Source organism: Limtongia smithiae (assembly GCF_038497785.1).
Source record: "Limtongia smithiae strain NRRL Y-17922 unplaced genomic scaffold V1518scaffold_15, whole genome shotgun sequence".
Taxonomy (NCBI): Eukaryota; Fungi; Ascomycota; class Lipomycetes; order Lipomycetales; family Lipomycetaceae; genus Limtongia; species Limtongia smithiae.
The window spans coordinates 117,694-140,767 of NW_027117636.1; the positions used below are offsets into that span (position 1 = coordinate 117,694).

A 23,074-nucleotide genomic window follows, 5' to 3' on the forward strand; every position below is an offset into this window, starting at 1 on the left:
ACTACCTTTGGCAGCACACTATTCAGCCGTCTGCTCATACGACCACGAATCGAAATACGACATCCAAATCTCGGAATCGATGTCAATCGACAACAACGAGATTAAATCAGCGCTACCCTCGCCCCTTTCCGAATCTGCTAGATGGATTTCGAACGGGAGCAGATCCATAATATTAGAAAGCCCATCGTCCAGCATTGTGAGATTCGAATCATCCACGGGTCGCGCATTGCGCGGACACGCGGAGGTGTGCATTGCAGGCACGTCGCCTTGCGTTACGTCAGGTGTCGGCGCGAGAGCGCCTGCTGCGATAGTCGCTTCCGTTCGCTGCAGCTGATCCCCTGTGCCATTCACTCCTGAATACCATAGGTGTGTTGATGTATTCACCCCCGCATGCATTGCGCTCGTAGCCGGTCCGCCGGCCGCGGTTCCACTGCTCTCTGCATTCCACAGTTTTCTGAGCAGCGTGTAGAGTTGGTTAGTCCGACGTACCAGTGGATGCTGCTTATCGGTCGTTCTCGCAAGCTCCACAAACGCTGCGATGGCTTGGCGGACAAGGGACATCACGCTCTGTTGGTCTTTGGGAACCATCGCTCCGGTGAAGACGAGTTTGATGAGGAACACTACCGCATATGTGATGTACCAATAGAAACGAGCTGGCAGGTACGCAAGAGCGCCGCCGGCGTGCAGGCTGTTGATACAGATCTCGAGCAACCCTATCGCGGCCTGTTCTGATTCGAGTATGAACTTCGCATCAGGCGAGCCCACCAATCCGCGGGGGAATATGATGTTTCTAAGCGACAATCTCTTGCTCGGTGTTCCATTAAGCGCTTCCTTATATTTCGCTATCCTTCGTTGCAAATGACTCTTGAATGCGAACCCGTACGCGTAGAGTTTTGTGTAGTGGAATGTGATCCACAGCGTCTCGTTGAGTGAGAAGGTGTCCCACGACTTCTGCTGCCACGTGAGTCTGAAGGCGTTGAAGGAACGTGTGTATTCGTCCAGAATGCGGTAGTACTCGCCAACCCACACAAACGCGAGGGTCTTGTCGCGCGAAGTGTAGAGGGTGTCGTGAATATTTGTCAGCATCTGCGTCAACTCGATCTGCGCTTGCACATGCGACGCATAGTCCTCAAGATTCCCATTGGTCATGGAGAGCGTGGGGAAGTTGACGCTCGAATCGAGCATGATCGATGTGCCGCTATCCGGGATCTGGAAGCACAACCCCGGGGCACGCGACCAGAACGCTTGTCCTAGGCGGATCGATTCCTGACGATCATGCATGTAGCAATATATCCATACCAACCTCTCACGATGGGTCTCCTCGTCTATCACGTCGGTCAAGGAGAGCAAGGTCTTCTGGTCGAGGCCAAGGTAATAGCTCAGTCGGACCGCTAGCCCGATCAAAGTCCACGCCATGCGTTCTTCATGATAATGCAGTCGTTTCGTATCGACCGCGGGCAATCGCGGGATGTTTTCAGACAGAAGAATGAGCGACTCAATTGCGCCCACGGTAGGGTGCGTGCCAAAAGCAAGCTCGGTGATCAGAGTCTGCATGTAGTTCCAGCACTGATCGTGCACTTCTTGGTTCTCATACCGCGATGCGACGATCACCATTGCGGTCAGCAAATGGGGCTCCCGCCTGCAAAAGTCACTGAGTAGTTTGTCATTCAGCGGCGCGCGGAAGTACGGGACGAGCAGGAGGTAATGATAGTGGCGGGAGAAGTAGATCGAGAGGAAAGTGCGGAGCTGAATGGGGTTGAGCAAACCCCGCTTTATAGGAATGAATTCCAAAATCTGCTCTTGATAACGCGACATTGACACCGACCGGCGGTCGCGGATATGTCGATCTTGCGCGCCGTCATCTTCGGTAACGGCCTTCGTGCCAGCAATGGTAGCGTCAATCACGTCACTAAACGTCCTTGTCGGTGCATGTCTCTGTAGATCGCCGTCCGCATCCTCAGCATCGCCTGTCGTACTCACATTCGTAGCCACCCGGTTTTCTGCACTTGCGCCCGGAACAATACTGCCTTTGTCCGTCGGCTCGTCTTCATTTTCAGAGTCCTCATCGTTCGAATATTCTGCGGCGCGCGCAAGTATATTCAGCGCATCGGGCGGTTTCTGGATGAATGAGAGAATGCGAGCATTTCGGTGTCCACGCCGGCAGCCTTGGAACCAGAGTCCGAGACCGAGATTGAGCCTGTGCGCTGCCGCTTGGAAGTAGGGGTTGATTCCAGGTCATTGCTGGATCTTTGTGAGTCGGTTGTGGAGAGCTGATGTATGGCTGTTGTGTCGGAGGAATGGGTCGATGAGGCGTCTGGGGAGGTTGCCGTGCGCGCCGTCGCGGTAGTGGCTACTGTAAGAGCCTGCTCCGCACGGTGGGCGCGGCCGTTATCTATGTTTGCACGACCGCCGCGGCGACTAGGAAGAAAGGAGCATTGCTTGCCCTCGCGGTAGCAGCGATCGCAGGGCGGCTCGTAGCTGGCGTCCCGGAATATACACTTTGCCTAGAGCCGGCGGATCAGTGAGGTGTCGTGTCGGCGGATCAAAGGCGGGACGTACCTTGCGTGCGCGACAGCTGGTGCAGGCTCTGTACGCACGTGTGAACTTCTCGCCAGCGGACGGCATCGCTGGCCGAAACGCTCGTGGGTGGTTTGGACGGAAAGCGGGAGAGCCTTAGCCGAGCGTTTGATGAGGTTTTGCGGGGAACCCGCCGCACGCGACGCGGCGCCCCGCAGTTTCGCACCACCGTCAGCCATTGCTGTGCGGCATACCTATCCCCCATGCTCCGCCCGGAGTTTTTGGTATCCCACAAGCATGAAACCAGAGCACTTTGTTCGGGGCGAGACAGCCTCATTGCTACCGCCCTTGCAGCTCTCGTGCTTGCAAACCCTGAGCTCGTCTATTACGCCATCAGAAGAGTGCGTATCTGGCAACCCCTGTCCACTAGACTAATTGCTGTGCAAGCCTCTAAGTCAGCTTGAAAGCGTATCCCATCCTTAATATGACCCCAGTGTAATCTTCAGCAGCGCCGCGAGCCACCAGCCCACGGCCGCCGGCTTCGATGGACTGGTTAGTTTACGTACAACTAGTGTTGAACTCATTACTTGGAAATCTAGATGTGATGCTGGTGTGACTAAGAGGAGCAGCTCCTTGCCGTCGTTGAAGCAATATTACGACCAGCATACATCAAGTCGCTCTTACGTTGAACGGTTGTTCCAACTGGAATTACTGCCTGTACAACATGCGCACCAAGCCAAGCCATATAGCCACCATCCACGGTGGTCGCCTCGCCACTCACATAACCACTCGCCGTAGATGCAGGGAGTGCGGTGATCCCAGTGAAGCCCTCTTGGCGACCGCCCCACGGCTGGGGGGGATGTGCTCAACGATCTCCCGCGACCGGGTCGGATTCTCGATCAACACGGCATTGATTCCCGTTGTGCTGTCTTGCCATGACCTGCGTCCGTGTCCAGGGTCTCAAGTAGGTGGCATCCGACGCCCGCAGGAACCTCCAGCATGTGTGCAGATTGATTTGCAGTACCTCATCCAATCCCTGTCTGCCGTGTTGCCGATGTTGCGCTGGATGATGGCGTTGTTGGCGCCTCCCCTTATGGGCGACAGGGAAGGGGGGTGCCACCGGTGACGGCCGTGATCCTATACTCTTCTAGAGAAAACGACGCTGCATCTCCTGGGTAAATAGCAAAGTAATGAGATGGCCGGCGGCCGACGTACCGAGCCTTTCAGGCGTAGGGCAGAGAAAATGTGGGTGTCGAGGACGTGCGACTGTCGTTGGCACGCCGCACGCCTTCCCCGCATTCTGAGAGACGCCTTTCTCTGAAATGAGAGTGCGCGCCCATGCGCCTCCCCACCTCCATTCTTCTTCCCCGCTCGAGACTGACGACCGCAAGGGCCACTCAGCAGCATCCAGCAAATTTATGAATGCCCATAAGTCAGCGCGCGATAATCAACACGCGTAGGCTTGCAGAGTCATGTAGTACAGCGTGTGGAGCTTCTCCTGCACAGGCGATCGAACGACTCTCGCGCTCAAACTGCTCATGACTCTGCTATGCGTTCACACGAATCTCCCCAGGTGTCGCGTGGATGAAAAGCATAGCCGTAATCTGGCATCCATTGTATATATGGCATTTTGAATCAACGATACAGGGAGACTCCGGGATGGCAACACAGACTAAAATATCGATCGACAGACAATATGACAGCGATAGAAATGGAGTACTACCTACCGTACGCGACACGCTCGAAGTCGACACTGACAGTATGTGCCATGACCTCGCTACAGAAAATGACAGTGCCGACCAGCGTGACAAGGCGGCCGTGCTGACACCTGGGTACAATCTCAGCAGTGTAGATGAGGACCAATATGGCGGCTTCGCCAATGCCGAGACCAGCTACTAACCTACCGACGTGAGCGAGATAAGCATGTCCTGCCTCTTGTCGTCAATTTAGACGTTGAAGTCGTCACCATGGAGGGAAAGCACGCAGGCGATAACGACCAAGTCGTAGCCAAACAGAAGACCGCCAGCAGTGGAGGCGCAGACAAGCCAGACGACGGAGCTATGATGCTTGTACTTTGATAGGATTAAGATAATCCCCATGGTCTCAGTGGCGCTCTCCTACATATCGACCTCCGACTTGACGGAAGTATCAGAATGGCGGAACTCGAATAATCTCTTGGAAGCGGACCCATCTGTGCACGAGAACAAGTGAATGGGGACTAGGGAACGTGTGGAGAGAAAAAGATGGCGAAACTTGAATGCGGGGGAGGCGTGTGCGTATATGCAGCGAAAGCAGCGATCGTGCGAAGCAATCCCCAGACCAAAAACGCGGGCCGTAGCTCCACCGGCACTTGCCATTTGGCGCGATTGGCTCTGGCGCGTTGCCTACGCACGGAATATACGCATACGGAGAGAGCCGCTCACCGCCGTCCGGACCCCTGATCGCAGTCGCGCCGCACTAGTAGCGGCGCGTATGGCGCCCGGACGCAGATGCGGGCCCTGGCCGGGCTGTACACTCACAGGCGGTGTGTAGCGGCTACTGCTCCACAAAAAATGCTCATCTCCGCATTGACTATGCTGTCATTTTTCCTGCGCAAACAGCAGCCACCAACACTGGTGTCGAGATCCCCGTGCTTGCTCTCGGCACAGGACAATCCTCCAGTCGAGGTGACGCGCATCGTCCTGTATGCCATCGTGCACGCGGGCTACAGACTCGTTGACTACGCGTTTGCTTATGGGAACCGAGGTTGAGGCTGGCCAGGGAACCATGACGGTAATTGCGTCTTGCACAGCTACCGGCGCGCACATATTCGTCACGACGAAGGTCTGGGGCACTTACCACGACCGCGTCACGGCAGTCCTAGACATATCTCTCGCGAATCTTGAACTCGATTACGTTGATCTGCTGCTCATTCATTAGCTCACTCTACTAAACCCCAACGGCAACGACCCCATCGCACCCACCACGCCGCAAGTCGCCCTTGACATCGCTCTTGGCGGCTCGATATGGTACTTGGCGTAGTTCGAGACCGTGTGCACTGCTAGGCTGTCGAATGTGCAGAAACTAGCGAGGGCGATTGCACAGCACAAGGGCGGAGCGTGCAGATGTGCAGCTCTTCATCTTCATTATTACGACGCTGTGGTGTAGTCTGCGGCATGATCGGTGGCAGAGGTGCGGATTAATTGAAGCGAAGCAGCGCGGTAATGGACGGCAATTGATCGCTATTTAATCTCCGGTGGCGCGACGGAAAGCAGTCGCGCAGCCGACCCCTGTACGGCTGTCGACGGCACTGCCAACTTTTTGTCATCATGGCTAATAACCCTTCCGCCACACGCTTCGGCTCATGATCCTTGCACTCCAGCTTGCCGCTGAACGCAGCGATTTTCTTGGCCGGGGCTACACCACCCGCGCTCAGGCATACCCGAAAGGCAAGAAGGTGTTTTTTGTGAGCGAATCTGAGGGCAAATTGGCAACAGATGATTATTGGACTACTTCAGTACAGATATCATACTGTTTAAAATCAGTACAAAGCCAGGTCGCCATCCAAACATTTACACCATCTTCTCGACCATTTCGTGCTCAATCGTCTCAGGCTCGTCCTTCTCAACGGTTGTATCCGAGATGCGCGAACGCGGGAAGTATTCAATACCTTTGCGGCGACAGTAGTCCTCCTCAAAGATCTCGTCAATCTGCTCGAGCGTGAACCGCGCGGTCTCGACGTAGTAGAAGTAAATCAAGGGCAAGAACGAAAAGTTGAACACGGCAAAAATGATGTAGAAACGCCAGCCGATGTTGGCGATGCCGATCGGGGTGATGAGCACGACGATGTAGTTGCTGATCCAGTTGGTCGCGGTCGCAGTGCCGGCCACGAGCGTGCGGTGGACTTGCGAGCCGATTTCAGCCGGGTATACCCAGGCGGTAACGTTGTTAGTCAAGCCGAAGGAGGTGTAATAGATGAACATGAACGCGACAGCTAGCTTGCTCGAGTTAGTAGTACCAATGCCGAGGCCGACCGCCACCATCGTGTAGCAAATGCCTTGCGTGAAGTATCCGTAAAACATCATCTTCTTGCGTCCAAACGTATCCACGAAAAGGGACGACACGCACGCCGAGAGAAACAGGTTAATCGAGTTCACGCCGCTGAGAATCAGCGCCATGGTGTGACTCATGCCGATCGAGTTCTGGAACACGCTGGCGAGATAGTAGAGAATGACATTTATACCGCCGAACTGCTGGAAGAGCTGAGAACCAGCGCCGAGCAGGATGCGCTTGAGGCCTTGGAGCTTGTCGTCCTTGAACAGATCGCGCCACTTCATCGTTCGCTGCAGCTCCTCCTCGTGCTCAACGTGGATCTGGATATCAACCTGCTCAGCCACGACTTTCTCGTCATCAATCGGAAGACTCAGCAACTGCGCAATGACTTTCTGCGCCTCCTCGTTCCTGCGCTTGGACACGAGCCAGCGCGGCGACTCAGGGAGGAACGGCACCATAGAGAAACACGAGAGCGCAAACACACACTGGAACGCCATCACGAAGCGCCACGAGGCATCGCTGTTGACGTAGCGCATGGCAAAGTTGATCCACGACGCAAGCGCGCCGCCGCCGGTGACGATGGACAGCTGGATTGCCATGAGACGGCCGCGGATAAATGCCTCGCATGTCTCGGACTGCCAGATGGGAATCGTGACGGTGATGAAGCCATTGCCAATCCCAGCGACAGCGCGCCCGACTATGAGATGCTCGACCGAGAACGCGGAGCACTGCAGCACTCCGCCTAACGTGTGGATAAGGCAACCGATCATAATCATGGTCTTACGACCACGGCGGTTACCCACCCACAACGTGAACAACGCACCAAAGAAACAACCGAGATCGAAGGTAGCCGTGATATGCGCCTGCAGTGTCGAGCCAGGGTTGTTGAACTTGGCCAGGAAGTAGTCGTTGGTCAGGATACCACTGAACATGGCGGAGTCATAGCCAAACAGCGTGAAGCCGAGACCACAGCACAACGTGATGGCGTCGGCGACGTTGAAGTAGTGACCGAAGAGTGTGAATCCCATGTTTGGTATAGTAAAGATAAGAGAAGATGGGTGTTGTCAGAACAGAAGAGCAGGGAAGAGCTTGGGGACTATCGCGAATATATAGACACATGTCATCGCTGGGAAAGCAACCAGCGGGGTGTGGTGCATGAGAGAGACGCACGGACGAGGGGCACGGCGTCCCCCGCAGTGTGCGCCTCCACGCGAGATCCTCGCAACTGGGTATCCACCGATGCGTCTCCGAGGAGTGCGCTCCCCTGCATGATGAGACGCGGGACCTGGCGCGGAACAAACGATCACAATGTGAGTTGCCGTGCGCTTGTGAGTTGCGGGGAAATCCTGGGGTAATACCCTAACCGGATGCTCGGCAGTCGGTTGGCCGCGGCTTCTTTTGCACCCCCATGCAAACATAATAAAAAATAAAAAAGTGCAGAGTGCTGTTTCCGGAAGCAGCTCTCTTTTCCGAGACAAAGATGTAGAAATAATATGTGATTTCGTCGGAGAGTAGTGGAACCGGAGGACTGAGGTCAGGAGTGAGAGAAGAGACGACGAGCGCACTCTGCGCGGGCTAGCAAGCAAGCAAGACAGCGGTGCAGTCGCAGGTCCGAGATAGACGCAGTCAAAGGGTAATAACACACACGGTCGAAGCATATTCGGTGCGGTACATTATGGCATGCAAATGCGGAGGCAAAAGATTTGAAGTGACTGCCGGGGGGGTCCGGTGCTCAGGGACCCCACGCCGCCCTGATCGCGCAGTGCCGTATGCAGTCCTCCTCCTCGCCGCCGACGGCCCATCCGGCGGCGGTTCGGCTTTGAGCAATGTCCGGGGCCAAGCTCGGTAACAGATGTAGCCGAATGAGGGGTAGATCTGAGAAGCCGGGACAGGGGAGGGGAGGAACAAGGAACAGTGCGCGCAAGTCAAACACGGCGAACATATTTTGCTTTCGCGGGGTCCGGCCAATAGAGGCTGAACTACGCGGCGCACAGCGGTGTAACCCTAAATCCAGGCTGTGTCCCGTTCTGGCGCTTGCCAGAAGTGGATGGTCTTCTAGCATTCACGCCAGCGGAGTGGGACACAGAGCCAGGCAAGCGTACAATAGTCGGTATTGGTGGCACGGCTCCCGTCTGGCAGGCCACGGCGGTCGCCAACTCACAAAATCAAATGTCTCTTCGTGCATCGAAAACTCCGCATGCGCGCATCTCTTTCTACGTCACACAGCCATCTAGATATGGGGATGTGCACGCCGTGCCGCGCGGCGCCAACGAGCACTCGCCGGCTGCAACAACGCCGTGGAGCACAAATATCCATGTTCAGAACGGGTCTTGACAGAGACGCGAAATACGGCAGCGTGTGGGTGTTCTAGACATGCGGCAAGACTACACGTTGCCATTGAAGGTTTACGCATTACCGCGTCGCGAAGTGCGTGTCGACGGCGCAAGTAGTCGCGAGAATACGGGCTGCGTGTTCCACGACCAGCTTGGCTAGGGACGCGCTAGCCGGTCAGAAAGCCACACTTAATCAAGACCATTGGTCTGATGGCTGCATACGCAGCTCGATCAGGCATTGCGCGAGCAAATCGCCTGCGCTGGCAAGTCATGCAGCACTGCTATTGCAGACTGACTCCAGTGCATGATCTCTCTGCAAATCCCAGAAGAACATGCAGTGCGTTTCGTTTTATCCAAACACACAATCCGTGCTGCTCTTACATTGCACCGGCCGGTCTGATGGTAAAGACCAACGACCGCTGAAGTCGCCCAGACGGCGTGTATTCGCGAAATTCACGGCGACATGATAAGCGCGACAACCCGCGCACCACGACTGACATACATACAGACGTCGTCAGCACACTCTCGGCACTCGAATCGGCGTGATCCAGCCTTCTAGCCGACGGAAATAACTGTGACGAGCGCATTGCGTGCTTCCATATGGAGGCGCCGCTTCGAGGTACGGCTTGCTGGTGCAGGTCGACGCGTGTTCGAACGCGTCGACTCATTCAGGTCGAACCGCTATCCGCCTCGTGAGCAGCATTCTGCAAGATCTCATCTGCTGCTGCGTTTTCCAGCTACATTCCTACTAGCTGGCATCCCAGCGCGACATGTTTACACTTGCCGGTCGAGAACCTTCTTCACCTTGACGCGTCGAGCGCGCGAATCCGGAGGTGCGGCGGTGGTTGGCGCGTGAAACACGCCCAGGCCACGCGATCGCCATTCGGCAGGTCAGCTGCTTCCATAAATTAAACGCCTCCCCCGCACATGTTTTCCGTTATCCCCCACGTTTCCGTCATCGCCGCGGACATCACCAGTCACACCGCTCACACTCTCCACCAGTGCTGAGTCACCCGCCTGAGCCGCCAGGCACCGCCAATGCCTGCTGACTGTTCCGCCACGCATTCCGCGCCTTTTCCGCTGCGATCTAGCCATGTGGCGTGGTTAGCGCTTCCGGCGCATTCATTGTCTTCCGGGGACCGCAGCGGTGGCCTCTGCTTGCGCGCGGGGCGCTCCCATCTCGCTCTGTCCGCTGTCGTGCGCTCCGCTTCGCTTTTCTTCTTGTTCTGCGTTGCGCAAGAGCAGACGTTGTACCTCAGCAGAGTTACAGAGCAAGCGAGGGCGGTGCGAAGCCGTGGGCTGAGGGCTGGGCCACCGGCGCGGTCGAAGGGCCGCTGCGGGGAGGGCCGTGCTTGCACCCCACAAGTTTTCATTTTACCCCCACACCTGCGCCGCATGCCGGTGGTCTGTGCAGGAGGCCGATGAGGGGAAACGATCCGCGTCCACACGCGCTCTCGGCTTCCACAGACGCGGGTTACCCTCTGCGTCGGCATCTTCTCGCGTAAGATTTTGGGTCGTGTGCTGGCAGTGTAGAGGGTGGATGACGTCAACTCGGACATATGGGTGTGCAAGGGTGCAGCAGTTCAGGCGGGACGACCACCGCTTTGGGACAGCGGCGAGGCGGGGAAGGGGAGGCCATAAAGCGCAGGAGTGCCACCTTGACCTGCTATCTCGCTACAGAACTCGACTCGATCTCGTACACCTGCACGTCCGCTACAATGACCACCCAGAAACGCCGTCTCAAAGTCGCCCTCTTCGGCCTTGGCCGCCTCGGCGTCATCCGCGCCAAAGTCCTCGCATTCCAGCAGCCGCGCGTCGAGCTCGTCGCTGTCTGCGATCCCAAGCCCGGCAGCGAGAAGTGGCCGGCCGAGAATCTGCCGTCCGACGTGAAGTTCTTCGCGGATCCGACAGAGTGCTTGGTCCATGGCGGCGCGGAGGCGGTGCTGATTTCGACTGCGACCGCAACTCACGCCCCGCTGATCATGCAAGCGTTGGATTTGGGTCTGGTGAGTGAGATCGGTGTGCTGATGACGAGATGTGGGTACTGACATGCTGCAGCATGTTATGTGCGAAAAGCCGATCTCGATCGATCTCGACACGACCGTCGAGGTCCTCGCAAAGGCGGCGACCCGGCCCGATGTCGTCTTCTTGATCCCGTTCAACCGGCGATGTGAGTTCCCAGTTTGCGCACTTCCGCGGGCACGCGATTGACTTTCGTAGACGACGATTCGTACAACACGACGAAGCAGTTCATCGAGAGCGGGGCTCTCGGTGACGTTCACGCCGTCGAGACCTCCTGCCTTGATCCCCAGGATCCGACTGGGTACTTTGTGTCTTACTCCCCCATGTCCGGTGGTATCTTTCTGGACATGGGCATCCACGACGTATGCTCCCCTCTGTGATTGCACTCTTGTTGCTTCTTGCTTACTATGTGCAGATCGACATTGGTCGCGGCCTGCTCGATGTTAAATCCGGCTTGGCCAACCCGAAGAAGCAGGTCAACCGCGTGATCGGCTTCGGCCAGCAAGCCGTCTACGGCGAGCTCGCCAAGTACGGCGACTGCGACAACGCCTGGGGCATTGTCGAGTTCGCCAACGGCAAGATCATGACCACCCACTGCGGCCGCACGCTCACCAACGGCTACGAGGGCCAGTCGCGCGTGCTCGGGACCAAGGGCCACTGCGTCGTCAACGGAAACTCGTCGCGGCACCGCGTCGAGATGCACGATGTTTACGGCGTGCGCACGTTTTCGAACCCGGATCCGTTTGTGTTGTACGAGAAGTCCTTTATTAACGATATTACGGATTTCGTGGAGGGTGTCCTGGATGGAAAGCCGTTGGTGTGTGACGCGCAGGACGCGTATGAAGCGGCTAAAATCTGTAACGCGCTGCAGTACTCCTTCCGCAAGGGCCAGCCTGTTTACTTTGACGACGAAGGGTACCCGATCATGGATGCCAAGTGAACGTCGACAATCTGTTGATTGAGCATTGTGACGTTGCATGAGTCTTGTTAGCTAGTTCTGAATATATCTGTCTCATTCAGTATCACTGGCAGTGGCGAGCTTGAAGTCAGCTCCGCTGAGCACCTCGTCTCGGCGCTCCTACCCGCGTTTCTGGAGTGGCAAGCCCGCGGACACGGACGCGTTCGTTGAATGCTCAGAGTGAAATTTCATTATCAAATATACATACAGCTCGCTCGCGATCTAAAAATCCAGGGCATCCTTGCTGTCCTCATCCAACCTCCGCTTCTCCTTCATCTCCTCCTTCATCAGCTCCGCCACAAACCGATGGAAATACTCCACATACGGCTTCAACGACGTCTTCTCCACATCCACTGTTTTCTCCGCCGGCTCATCCGCCCCTCCGCTCTTCTCCACGTACAAATCAATCTCCTCCAGCAACTGCGCCACAGTCGGCACGTCTAACGGGTCAAACGTCTCCGGCCGCGCAGAGTTGATCGGCACACAGACCCGCCCGGTGCCGGGGTGGATGCAGAACGGAGATTTGAGTAAGTGATTGAGATGTTTGGAAACCTCCGCGTCAAGACGGGGGTAGAGGTACTCGAGCACGATGTCTTGCTTCGCCTCCATCAGCTCCTTCGGGTCCAGCGTTTTCGACACACCCTGCTGCGCGAGCTTGTCGATGTCCGCCCATTTTATTGTGCTCGGCTCCTCCGGGTTGTCGTCCCACTTCTTTCTGAGTGCCTCGTTTAGCTGCTTGTCGGGTAGCAGCTGTAACAACTTGTCGTAGCTTCCCTGCCACGGATTTTGATCTGCCAGGATCGCTGAGGAAAAGTACTCTCTCAGCACCGTCAAACTGCGTCTGTCACACATTAGTACTCGAACGAGAAATGGTCTGTACGGGACTTACTGTAAACTTGGATGCAGCGGCCGCCGCAGATTCACGCGCTTCGAATTCTTTGCTCCTCCCTTGAGCACCTCGAAATACGCCGCGATCGCCCTCCGCTTCCCGTCATCTAGCACCCTTGCGCGCTTATCACACACCCACGCATGTGCGCCGCGACGGCCGGAATAAACCCACAGCACATGCTTAAATCCAAAGTCCATGCGCAAAGCACGATCCATGACCTTGATCGCCGCAGTGATGAATTTCCAGCACTTACCGCAGATCGTCGCGCCAGTGCAGCAAGTGCGCACGTCGTCGTAATCGGTCATATCGATGTCGAACACGAGTTCTTTTTCCAGCGGGCGGAACGCGTTCTTGCGCACGAGCTTGCGGTCGCGCGGATTCGCGCTGTACATTGGGCCGATCTCGAAGCGCGCGGGGTTGAGACGGACAACCTCGCGCTTCATGGCGTCGTGGGTCGCGAAAGAGAGGTAGCGCACGTATACGTCGTTCTGTAAAGTGAAGGCGACTTCCCGGTTCGTGAAGGAGGCGTTGGGCACAGGCGAATGGTTGAGCCAGAGGAAGAGGTCTTTGAATGGGAACAGCCGCTGGTAGTAGAGCGCCATGAGCTCCGTGGTCACGCCCGTAATGGCTTCCGCAATCTGCACGTCGGCCGGGCGCACATTAACAGAGGGAATAAGCGGCTTTGTCGGCGAGCTTTCTTCCTTTTCCCTAGAGCGTGTCAGTATGAGAGTTGTCGCTAACACGATCCGTGACCTACATGAACGCACTGAATTCCTCCTCATCAAACTCTTCGTCAAACATATCTGCGTCCCCATCTTCATGCCGGCCCTCGCCATTCTTGTCGATCTCGCCAGTTTCGGTGTTGTCCCCTGTCGCAGCTGACGTCGACACTGCCTCTACGGGCTCAGGCGACGACGCCGGAACTGGCCCAACCATCGAGGACGGCGGCGACCGCGGCGAACTGGTCGCGAACTCCACCGCCTGCCCGTCTGGATCTGTGTCTGTCATAAAATGCGGCATCTTCGCTGCTGCTTTTACCGAAATGGTGATGGTGATGTGCACAGAAGAAGAAGAAGAAGCAGCGGGGGACTGCAGCTTGAATTCGCAGACGCGTCACGGAAAGTTTAAATTCCCAGCGTGACGCGACGCGTCTCGCACGCGTATCTCTTCTTCCCAGCTCACCACCACCATTACCTCCTCCTCCCCGACGACACAGCAGCATGGCATCGGCGACTGGCGCATCGCTCGAGGAGATCAAGCTTGCTATCAAAAAATGGGAATACGAGTTCCGCAACACGTATGGACGAGTGCCCTCGAAGACGGACATCCGCGAGCATCCTGAGATCGGTCGGGTCTACCCATCGTACTTCCGTTTCTTCGTGCTAACGCGCGGGTATAGATGCGCAGTATAAACGCTACAAGGTGCTGAAATCTGGAGGTAAAGAGAATACTGAGGGGCCACGAACACCGCAAAAGCGCAAATATCAGCAGCACCACAACCGCACGATAGCAACAACACCATCCCCCCGGCGTCGCCACCACACTACCACCGTCCCACAATCCTCCCCCTCCCCACGAAAGACATTCTCACCATCATCACCCCATACTCGCCGCGGCGCGCCTTTATTCCCGCTGACAGTGATCGGCCCCACGCCGCAGGCCGACGGGAAGGTGCTCTGCATTGCTGATATCCTTAGCGCAGGGCGCACCGAGGAGTCCCCGTTTTACCGGTCTCCACTCGCGGCGAGAGGGAGGTCGTATATGCTCACTACAGGCGGGGCTGAATCGCCACCACCTGAACGGCCAAGAAGTTCTTCTTCCTCACCTTTGTTCAGCTCGCACTCCACCAACGGTGTGCCGGGCTCCGATACCTCCCCGCCAGCGCTTACCACACCAACCCGTCCTGCCCTCTCCTTCACCGCCTCACACCAGCAAACGCCGCCTTCCGCATCAGCATACTTCCGCAATCGCGTATCCTCACGCTCAGTATACCTCACCCCTTCGCCTATCAAACGGATGACGCGCCCGCCAGTGGCGCGGGGGTTGAGTGTGATTCTAGCGGAGTTGAGACAGGAGCAGGATGAGATGTACGCAGAGGAGGAGGAGATTATGCGGGAGCTTGAGCTCGCGCAGGAGGCGAAAATGGGGTCTATGACATCCCCTTGCGGGCAGGAAGCGAAGACAACCGAGGGCAAGATGGCAGATGCGTCGGAGGCTGTACCGATGCAGTCTCCGGATGAGCAGGAGATGCAAGAAATGACGGCACCGAGGACGGGAGAATATCATCTCGGTGAGATACAAGAGACTGACGTCGAACGTTGCGTGCGGGAGGGAGAGACGCGAGAACGAGAGACGCTGAAAGCTATGCGACCGGCCAAGAATAAGCGGCCCATGACGCAGAAGCGGAGTAAGCGACGGTACATCCGTACGTTTCCATCTTTTCGGACATACCATGAGGATGAGCTAACGTATCGCAGTACGACCCGTCGGGAACGCACCGGACAAAGCCGACGACAACAACAACAACAACGACAGCAACGGCGAAGACGACGAGGAAGTGCAAACGTCGTTTGATGACGTTGACGGCCACGATGACGACCCGGACTCCGCGACCGACGAAGACAACGCCTTCGACGGGGTGGCGCCGCCTACACATCGCATGCCTTCCCCGCTCTCATCACCACCTGCCAAAGTCTCTACCCGCGCCGGTGGCGTATCGCATAACTTCAAACGTCTCAAGATGCGTAGCAGCAAAGGCGCACAAAAGCGTCCCGGCAACGGACGTTTTGGCCGACGGCGGTAGACGAGGTTGTCCGGAATGTGCTCTAAATGAAATGCATTCTTAATCATAACAAACCAAACATGAGAAGAGATTGTGGATCTAGATTCTCAAAACAGATAAACCAGCAGATAACACCGTTCAATCCCATACAAAACACAATTTTTATAGTAAAAAACAGATATACACGCATATGTGCGCACTCTGCACACTCGCGCACACAATCCTGCGTGGCACGACGCCCAAAACAAGTTCCCCGAACGCGACCCTTATACCTGACCCTTTGCATAATCCGCGCCGAATATCATATTATTAGTTTTCGTTATTTGCTCTAGCTGCCGCATCATGAGGATTCCGACGAGGACGATGATTCCGAGTCGCGAAAATCGCAGTGCCGGTCCAGAATATCATGCAACTGATTCCTCCGTATTGGCTTGGTTAAGAAACTATTCATCCCCGCGTCCATGCATTCCTTGAGATTCGAGTCGTCCGCGAATGCCGTCAGTGCGACGATGGGGTATTTATAATCTAGCTCCTGTCGGATTATCCGTGTAGCCTGAAGCCCGTCGAGGTCCGGCATCTGTATGTCCATAAAGATGAGGTCAAAGCAGCTGTTGTTCTTCAGCGCGGTTTTCACCTTATCGATGGCCTCGTACCCGTTGTTAGCGATCGCGATCGCCGTAATCTTTTCAAGCTGCAGCATGCGCACGATGACTTGCTGGTTCACTTTGTTGTCCTCGACCACGAGAAACCGTAGCGTATGCTTCTTCTTCACTGGGGACGGGATGCTTGACGATGCAGCAGTCACACCGGAGGCGACAAGGCTTTTGAGAGACTCTGCTAGCGACTTAATCGACGACGCAGTCGACATTATACTCACAGCGTCGTCGTCCGAGTCTTCAAACTCAACCGTGATTGGTGTCGCGTTCTGCTTACTCAGAAATAGCGAATTCGAACCCAACCCTGCCAGCGATCCTATCGCATCCGTCGCCGTAGCTGCAGTCGCCGTGTTCGCAGCCGTGCCGCACACAACTGGATCTTCCTTAACTTCGGCAATCGACAGCGCCACATCCTTGAGATACCGTAACCGCACGCGGAAGATAAACGTAGAACCCATGCCCTCTACGGATTCGACCTCGATAGTGCCGAGCATTAGTTCCGCAAGCTGCTTGCAGATCGATAATCCCAGACCCGCACCGCCGTACTTTTTGGACAGTGCTTGATCGCCCTGCACGAATGGCTCAAAAATGCGCTGTTGCAAGCGATCGGGTATGCCGGGTCCATTGTCCTCGACTTGGAATTCAAACAGCAGGTACCGCCCCGTCATGTCGCACCCGTCAAGTCCATGCACCGTCATCGCGCCGCCGCCCATTGTTGATGGCGCAGGGGAGGGAGTCTTGGACTTGGTCATTGCGCCTGCGCCGATGGTGTCGCTCGACTTTTCTTTTGACCGTCGGAAAGACTGCGACAACGAATTCGAGTGGTTCTTGCGCCATCCAGATATGGAAACGACGCTGGTGACGCTGCTGGTGGTCTGGCTCTGCACGCCCGCGACGCTCGTGTCGCCGTGCGATCTCGTCGACCAATTGCGGGAGAGCGGGTCGCCGCCGATGCGCACTGACGCAACGCCGCCCGTACTGCTCAGACGCACCATTGACCGTGACGCGGCGGGCAATACTTTGTATACCTCCACCGGCGTTTTCTCGTTCAGTGAACTGACCGACAGATTCCGCTTCTTCTCCGGCTCACTGGCCCGGTCGCTGCTACGCTCACTGCCAATCACATTTATCATGTCCGCAGCGGATTTCTCGGTATACACATCACTGTCCTCTGGCGTGAATAGCTTCGGCTTTGATTCGCTCAGTGGGCGTGCGACGCCAGTGGTAGTGGCGCGGGAGAGAGGCGCGGGAGTATCGACGACACCGCGGCAGATGATGCGGACGTGAACTGCGCCGTTCTGAGGGGTGAATTTGAGACCATTGGACACCAGATTCATGACGATCTGCAGAATGCGGGATGAGTCGCCCCAGAGCACCATAGTGTCGATGCGCTGCGGGAGCAAGTCGAAGGTGAGCGTGCACTTGACGGAGGAGGCCTGCTTGTTGAAGATCGCGCGGAGCTGGGAAACGATGTCGATGATCTTGAACTCCTTCTCTTCCAGTGTCATCTTGCCTAGCTGATTGCGGGAGAAGATGAGCAGATCGGTGAGAAGATGCAGTAAGAGTTCACCCGATTTGTAGATGATGTTCAGACTCTTCTTGATCTGGTGCGGGTCTTTCTCGGTGAGCAGCACTGCGGTCATGCCGAGAATGCCGTTAAGCGGCGTGCGCAGCTCGTGCGTGATATTAGCGATGAAGACCGATTTTGCCTCATTCGCCGCCTCAGCCTGCATCATGGCAGCTTCTGCTTGCATCATCGCTGCTTCGAGCTCTTTCGTGCGCTCGCGAACACGGTCCTCGAGATGTGCGTACTGCTTGCGCAGCTCGGTAACCATCTCGTTAAAGGTGAACGTCAGGTCAGTGAGCTCGTCACGGAAGAGTGGGCGCTTTTTTACGTGCACGGTGCCCGGGATCTTGAACGACTTGACGCGGTAGGTCTTGCGATTGGGGTCGGCACTGGAGGGGTCGGCGCACCCGATGGCGCCGTTCAGGCTGTTGTGGCCGATGCCACTTCCGTGGTGCTGGTCGTCGTCGTCGTCGTCGTCATGCGCAGCGAAGCTGAAGCCGCTGCCGTCCTCCTCGTGATAGGACGGCGGCGCGGTGGTCTGCTCTGTGGCGGCACGGAGACGAACGATAGGCCGCACAGCGAAGTGGGCGATGGGCATCGTGATGAGACACATGAACATCGCGAGACTGAAGACAGTGGCGAGGGCGACGTTGCGAAGGTGGTGGATAGGAGCGTAGACGTCGCTCTGGGAGACCTCGCAGGTTATGGCCCAGCGGTCAAAGAGTACGTCCACCGGGGCGTAGCCAACAGAGATGTTGTGGCGAAGCGGGTTTGATGCCTTGATGAGGGAGCCGGTCTCGTTATAGACGAGAGCGAGCTCAGCGGCAGGGTATGCGTCGTAAGAAAAGATCTCGCGATAGAGGTCCTGATCGTAGGTAGGGGGGAGGAGGTAGACAAACTCGGTAGTATCGTTGTCTGAGGTGAAATTACTAACGTAGTCGCTGCCGAGATACTCGCCGATGAGAGAATACTGTGCAGACTCGGAGAGGCCGGTAGACTGTGTGAGGGCAAGCTCGAACTGGGAAGCTTCCATGACGGCGGTGATGTAGCCGGTGGTGCGGGTGGAGTTCCTGTCGGTGGAGTTGAAGATCGGGATGGTCATAGAGATGACGTTCTCGTCACCGGCGGGGTAGGGCCCACGAATGACGCCCCCGAGAGTCGCGAGGGAAGTTGGCGGCGCCGAGGAATTGGAGAGCGGGTACAGGTCCGGAGTAAGGTTGGAGATGACGGAGGAGACGGTGTAATTGTTGGTTGCATTGTACACGGAAACGTAGTCGAGGGAGTAGAGGGAGGCGGAGACCATGGAGTCGTAGGCGGTGAAGTAGGACGCAAAGGAGGTGGTGACGGAGGACCAGATAGAAGTGGAATGGTTGCCCTCGGCATAGAGCATGAGGGCCTTCTGCACGGAGGACCGGGTTGTGATGGAGTACACTTGGGAATAGTAGAAGTCGGAGACCTGGGACAGCTGAGAGGACTTGAGCTGAACGACGAGATCAAGACGCTCGGCTCGCAGCGTGAGGACGTAGTTCTGCGTGACGACCGCTAGCACCATCGCAAGCACGCCGAGCGAGAGCAGGACGCAGACGCAGACTAGCGCGCCAAGCTGCTGCCGGATGGCGAAGCGGACGGCCATCGACGCACTTCTCTCTTCTGTGGGTGGTGTTTGCGGGGGGTGGACCGGTGAAGCCGCGAGTTCTTTTGGCGGTGAGTTAGAAGCTCGGTGGACTACTGCGCCATGCTCCAGCCACGCAACGAGCCGCAAACACTAGACCACTTTGAGTACCAGCCGCAATTCCGTGACCTCTCGATCACAGACATGTTACGTGGCGTGCTATTGGCGCGCCACGGCGGTCCGTCTTTCGCTCAGTCCTCTTGCAACGATCTAACGACCTAGCTGCGAAGTTCCAGTAGTGGGCTAGTAACTGCTGCTGCTATAGTGACTAGAGACCTCGAGGGCCACCACCAGAGAATACATGTCTGGTTGCAGCGTTGCAAGTCACACGAGTCACAGCTCTGGTGGCGTGTCTGACGTGTGTCTAACGCTTGTCTCGTGCGTAAGCAGGGGCTGGAGCTCAGCACGTGATTCTCTCGTGCTCGTATTTGCCTTCACACAAACCCCATGCTGCTGACGGCGATAGCATTGTCTCGTGTTCTCCCAATTCACAAAGCGCCTCCTGTCCACCTCCACTCTTCCTCACCATCCTCCTCATACCACAAGTTCTCGCGCAATGGCCTATGCCGTCCAGATCGACAAGCTCGGCCACTTCCGTGACGCCTCCAACCGCGTCATCACTCTCCGCGGCATCAACCTCGCCGCAGACTCAAAGCTTCCCGCCACTCCCGCTGTTCCGTCCCATGTCGCCGACAACTTCTTCGATGGGGACAATGTGTCTTATGTTGGCCGACCCTTCCCCCTCGCCGAGGCGGATGCTCATCTCACGCGCATCCGCTCCTGGGGGTTCAATGTTATCCGCTACGTGTACACCTGGGAGGCCCTAGAGCACGCAGGACCGTAAGCTCCCAATGATCCCTCTCCCAGTACCTACTACTGACGCCTGCAGTGGCAAATACGATGAAGCATTCATCGACTTTACCATTATAATGCTCAAGAAGATCAAGCAGTTTGGTTTCTACGTCTACATGGATCCCCATCAGGATGCTGTATGTGTGCGCACCCGTTCAATTATGCGTCTCAGCTAACCCCCCAAAAGTGGAGTCGCTTCTCTGGCGGCTCCGGTGCGCCAATGTGGACCCTTTACGCCGCTGGTCTCGATCCCACAACCTTTTCCGCGAACGAGGCTGCTCTCGTGCAAAACACCTGGCCCGATCCAGGCAACTTCCCCCGCATGACCTGGGCTACAAACTACGAGCGCTGCGCATGTGCGACCATGTTCACTTTATTCTTCGCAGGCCGTGACTTTGCCCCCAAGGCCATCATTGACGGCATGAATATTCAAGATTACTTGTCTAAGCATTTCCTTGCCGCCACGCAGCACCTCGCCGAACGTATGTACGCAGATTCCGCAATGACCGACGACTTTGTGCTTGGCTGGGAATCCTGGAACGAGCCAAATCGGGGCTACCTCGGTATTGATGACATCACTGTCTTTCCCGCCGACAGCAAGCTGCGTGTGCACACCTCCCCTACGCCTTTTGAAGGAATGCGTCTCGCTAGCGGGCGCACCGTCGACGTGCCAGTTTTCGGCTTTGGCGCCTTCGGACCATACAAGGTTGGCATGCAAGCCGTCAATGTCTCCGCCACATCTTCGTGGTTATCGCCGTCCTACGACGACTCGCGTTACGGCTGGCGACGCGATGCCGGCTGGGCGCTTGGCGAGTGCATCTGGGCGCAGCACGGTGTTTGGGACCCCGAGACCGACACTGTTCTGAAGAAGGACTACTTCCGCATGTCGCCGGACGGCACGTTTCTATCCGACAACCGATGGGCCGACAAGTACTTCATCGCACACTGGGAGCAGTACGCGACCATGATTCGACGCATCCGTCCGCAGACCATTCTGTTCTGCCAGACTCCGGTAATGGCGTTCCCGCCCAACTTCCGCGAACTCGGCAAAGTGCTCCCGCGTATGGTGTTCACCCCGCACTTCTACGACGGCCTTACACTCATCCGCAAACACTGGAGCAGGATATGGAACATCGACGTTGTTGGCGTTCTCCGGGGAAAATACTGGTCGCCTGTGTTTGCAATGCGATTTGGCGAGACCGCGATCCGCAACTCGCTGCGAGACCAGCTGCGCACGCTGAAAGCCGAGGGCGTACAGCAGTTCGGCGTAGGCGTTCCGTGTCTGTTCAGCGAAGTCGGCATCCCGTTCGACATGAACGACAAGAAAGCCTACATTGACGGTGACTACGACACGCAGATCCGCGCTCTGGACGCGAACATAGCCGCGCTCGAGGGCGCGCAGCTGCATCACACCTACTGGGTGTATTCGGCGCTCAACTCACATAAGTGGGGCGATCAGTGGAACGGCGAGGACCTGAGTCTGTTTTCGCAGTCGGATCTCAAGCATCAGTACCGCGCACCGTCAGATTACTCAACTTCATCCGACGTATCACTCATGTCAAAGGTGTCCGATTCCGTGGTCTCCCTCAAGGAGTACGAGCCCATCACTGACATTCTCGGCGGTCGTGCTATTGAGGCGTTCGTGCGCCCGTTCCCACTCCTCACATCTGGCATCCCGCGGAATTGGGGCTTTGATCTCCGGACTGCTACCTTCTCGATGGACATCGACGCGACCGAAGACCGGGCGGAGGACTTGCCCACAGAAATACATGTGCCGGACTTCCACTTCCCCAACGGAGACCTCGTGGTGGAGATTTCGACTGGGCGCTGGGAGCTCGACCACCAAGCGCAGCTGCTGCGGTGGTGGCACATGGATGGGCGACAGAGCATCCGGATCATTGGGATTTGCGGTGAGCAGCGCGTCGTCAAGGAGCGCGAGGCGCAGGACTGGAATGATTTTCTTTGCTCGTCGTGCTCGGAATAGGCGGAGGTGTTTTCGGTCGGGTTTGTGTTTTCTTGTGTTTGTCATTTACGTTGCGCTGGGCTGCGTTCGGTCGGTCTACAAGTTGGTTTGGTGTCTCAGTCGTAGAGCTTTGCCATAGAAATATTGTTAGGCAAAGCCATATAATATATATCGAAGATACTGTGTATTGTTCGTGTAGCGTGTGTTCATGCGGAGCCAGGCTTCTCTGTGCCGCGCAGTAGCAAGAGCGAAGGCACACGGAACCGACCGTCGGAGTACACGGGCTTGCCGTCGGCCCAGTCGGGGTGATCCTTCATGAGCGTCTGCTCGTACTCTTTGAGTGCATGCATCCGGCGTACACTGTCGCGGTCGATCTCGGCTTGAAGGAGGGGCATCAGGTATATTCTCGACCACGCCTTCTCGCGCTTGTATTCCCTGGTCGTGTCAGCGAGACATACGGAAATGCGAGGCTGGGGACGTACCGGCGTTCCTTAATGCCATTTGATAGCGGGACGAGCGAAACGAGAGAGATGGCACCCATGATGGCGAGGTAAATCGACGGTCGGAAGCCACGCGAGGGAAGGTTGCGCTGCGGTTGTTAGTCCTGCGTTCACTCCTTTGCACACCTCCAATCGTCAAAGCGCACCTTCCATTGCACGGAATCGTAGCCGCCCTTTGGCGGCAGCTCCTGTGAGACCATCCTGTGCGTTGTGTGTGAGAGATGGAAAACGAAGGGAGGTTGTGGTGGTGGTGGTGGTGGTGGTGGTGGTAGTGGTGCAATCTACGCGGCTTCGCGATGGCGGTGGTGGGAGATTCGCACAGCCAATAAGC

General features: G+C 56.6%; 9 protein-coding genes across 9 annotated transcripts; 4 read left to right on the forward strand and 5 right to left on the reverse strand.

The window, feature by feature from the left end:
* Window positions 1-18: 18 nt before the first annotated feature.
* V1518DRAFT_435512 (uncharacterized protein) lies at window positions 19-2,657 on the reverse strand (the record flags this gene model as incomplete). The annotated part of the gene is made up of 3 exons (XM_066906268.1): window positions 2,560-2,657; window positions 2,157-2,504; window positions 19-2,118 (listed from the first exon to the last, which is right to left on the reverse strand). Exons 1-3 carry the CDS (start codon window positions 2,623-2,625, stop codon window positions 19-21), a joined length of 2,514 nt encoding a protein of 837 aa, XP_066757265.1. The 5' UTR covers window positions 2,626-2,657.
* A 2,420-nt stretch (window positions 2,658-5,077) lies between these two features.
* Window positions 5,078-5,694, forward strand: V1518DRAFT_422858 (uncharacterized protein). Its single transcript, XM_066905551.1, has one exon. It carries the CDS (start codon window positions 5,203-5,205, stop codon window positions 5,434-5,436), a length of 234 nt encoding a protein of 77 aa, XP_066757266.1. The 5' UTR covers window positions 5,078-5,202; the 3' UTR covers window positions 5,437-5,694.
* A 285-nt stretch (window positions 5,695-5,979) lies between these two features.
* On the reverse strand, window positions 5,980-7,834 carry V1518DRAFT_422859 (general substrate transporter). Its single transcript, XM_066905552.1, has one exon. It carries the CDS (start codon window positions 7,575-7,577, stop codon window positions 6,069-6,071), a length of 1,509 nt encoding a protein of 502 aa, XP_066757267.1. The 5' UTR covers window positions 7,578-7,834; the 3' UTR covers window positions 5,980-6,068.
* Window positions 7,835-10,188: 2,354 nt separating this feature from the next.
* On the forward strand, window positions 10,189-11,926 carry V1518DRAFT_422862 (NAD binding Rossmann fold oxidoreductase). Its single transcript, XM_066905553.1, has 4 exons — window positions 10,189-10,888; window positions 10,941-11,052; window positions 11,103-11,266; window positions 11,320-11,926. Exons 1-4 carry the CDS (start codon window positions 10,442-10,444, stop codon window positions 11,842-11,844), a joined length of 1,248 nt encoding a protein of 415 aa, XP_066757268.1. The 5' UTR covers window positions 10,189-10,441; the 3' UTR covers window positions 11,845-11,926.
* Window positions 11,927-12,084: 158 nt separating this feature from the next.
* V1518DRAFT_407601 (uncharacterized protein) lies at window positions 12,085-13,687 on the reverse strand (the record flags this gene model as incomplete). The annotated part of the gene is made up of 3 exons (XM_066902004.1): window positions 12,085-12,703; window positions 12,752-13,459; window positions 13,509-13,687. 3 exons carry the CDS (start codon window positions 13,685-13,687, stop codon window positions 12,085-12,087), a joined length of 1,506 nt encoding a protein of 501 aa, XP_066757269.1.
* A 158-nt stretch (window positions 13,688-13,845) lies between these two features.
* Window positions 13,846-15,688, forward strand: V1518DRAFT_422865 (DNA replication/checkpoint protein). Its single transcript, XM_066905554.1, has 3 exons — window positions 13,846-14,098; window positions 14,151-15,176; window positions 15,229-15,688. The coding sequence occupies exons 1-3, from the start codon at window positions 13,972-13,974 to the stop codon at window positions 15,552-15,554; spliced, it is 1,479 nt and encodes a 492-aa protein (XP_066757270.1). The 5' UTR covers window positions 13,846-13,971; the 3' UTR covers window positions 15,555-15,688.
* On the reverse strand, window positions 15,573-19,614 carry V1518DRAFT_422866 (uncharacterized protein). Its single transcript, XM_066905555.1, has one exon. It carries the CDS (start codon window positions 19,387-19,389, stop codon window positions 15,874-15,876), a length of 3,516 nt encoding a protein of 1,171 aa, XP_066757271.1. The 5' UTR covers window positions 19,390-19,614; the 3' UTR covers window positions 15,573-15,873.
* A 324-nt stretch (window positions 19,615-19,938) lies between these two features.
* On the forward strand, window positions 19,939-22,428 carry V1518DRAFT_422868 (glycoside hydrolase superfamily). The gene is made up of 3 exons (XM_066905556.1): window positions 19,939-20,268; window positions 20,318-20,417; window positions 20,468-22,428. Exons 1-3 carry the CDS (start codon window positions 19,985-19,987, stop codon window positions 22,262-22,264), a joined length of 2,181 nt encoding a protein of 726 aa, XP_066757272.1. The 5' UTR covers window positions 19,939-19,984; the 3' UTR covers window positions 22,265-22,428.
* V1518DRAFT_127223 (GRIM-19) lies at window positions 22,357-23,046 on the reverse strand. Its single transcript, XM_066900716.1, has 3 exons — window positions 22,890-23,046; window positions 22,726-22,832; window positions 22,357-22,678 (listed from the first exon to the last, which is right to left on the reverse strand). The coding sequence occupies exons 1-3, from the start codon at window positions 22,941-22,943 to the stop codon at window positions 22,450-22,452; spliced, it is 390 nt and encodes a 129-aa protein (XP_066757273.1). The 5' UTR covers window positions 22,944-23,046; the 3' UTR covers window positions 22,357-22,449.
* Between the last annotated feature and the right edge of the window lie 28 nt (window positions 23,047-23,074).

Bases quoted from the DNA above. Each gene is read 5' to 3' on its own strand.
- V1518DRAFT_422858 (XM_066905551.1), top strand. From the start codon at position 5,203: ATGCCATCGTGCACGCGGGCTACAGACTCGTTGACTACGCGTTTGCTT.
- V1518DRAFT_422859 (XM_066905552.1), bottom strand. From the start codon at position 7,577: ATGGGATTCACACTCTTCGGTCACTACTTCAACGTCGCCGACGCCATC.
- V1518DRAFT_422862 (XM_066905553.1), top strand. From the start codon at position 10,442: ATGGGTGTGCAAGGGTGCAGCAGTTCAGGCGGGACGACCACCGCTTTG. The intron at 11,053-11,102 runs GTGAGTTCCCAG...TGACTTTCGTAG, and splicing joins GATCCCGTTCAACCGGCGAT to ACGACGATTCGTACAACACG. The intron at 11,267-11,319 runs GTATGCTCCCCT...TACTATGTGCAG, and splicing joins TGGACATGGGCATCCACGAC to ATCGACATTGGTCGCGGCCT.
- V1518DRAFT_422865 (XM_066905554.1), top strand. From the start codon at position 13,972: ATGGCATCGGCGACTGGCGCATCGCTCGAGGAGATCAAGCTTGCTATC. The intron at 14,099-14,150 runs GTCGGGTCTACC...GCGCGGGTATAG, and splicing joins CCGCGAGCATCCTGAGATCG to ATGCGCAGTATAAACGCTAC. The intron at 15,177-15,228 runs GTACGTTTCCAT...AACGTATCGCAG, and splicing joins GAGTAAGCGACGGTACATCC to TACGACCCGTCGGGAACGCA.
- V1518DRAFT_422866 (XM_066905555.1), bottom strand. From the start codon at position 19,389: ATGGCCGTCCGCTTCGCCATCCGGCAGCAGCTTGGCGCGCTAGTCTGC.
- V1518DRAFT_422868 (XM_066905556.1), top strand. From the start codon at position 19,985: ATGGCCTATGCCGTCCAGATCGACAAGCTCGGCCACTTCCGTGACGCC. The intron at 20,269-20,317 runs GTAAGCTCCCAA...TGACGCCTGCAG, and splicing joins GCCCTAGAGCACGCAGGACC to TGGCAAATACGATGAAGCAT. The intron at 20,418-20,467 runs GTATGTGTGCGC...ACCCCCCAAAAG, and splicing joins TGGATCCCCATCAGGATGCT to TGGAGTCGCTTCTCTGGCGG.
- V1518DRAFT_127223 (XM_066900716.1), bottom strand. From the start codon at position 22,943: ATGGTCTCACAGGAGCTGCCGCCAAAGGGCGGCTACGATTCCGTGCAA. The intron at 22,833-22,889 runs GTGCGCTTTGAC...TAACAACCGCAG, and splicing joins ACGATTCCGTGCAATGGAAG to CGCAACCTTCCCTCGCGTGG. The intron at 22,679-22,725 runs GTACGTCCCCAG...TGACACGACCAG, and splicing joins AATGGCATTAAGGAACGCCG to GGAATACAAGCGCGAGAAGG.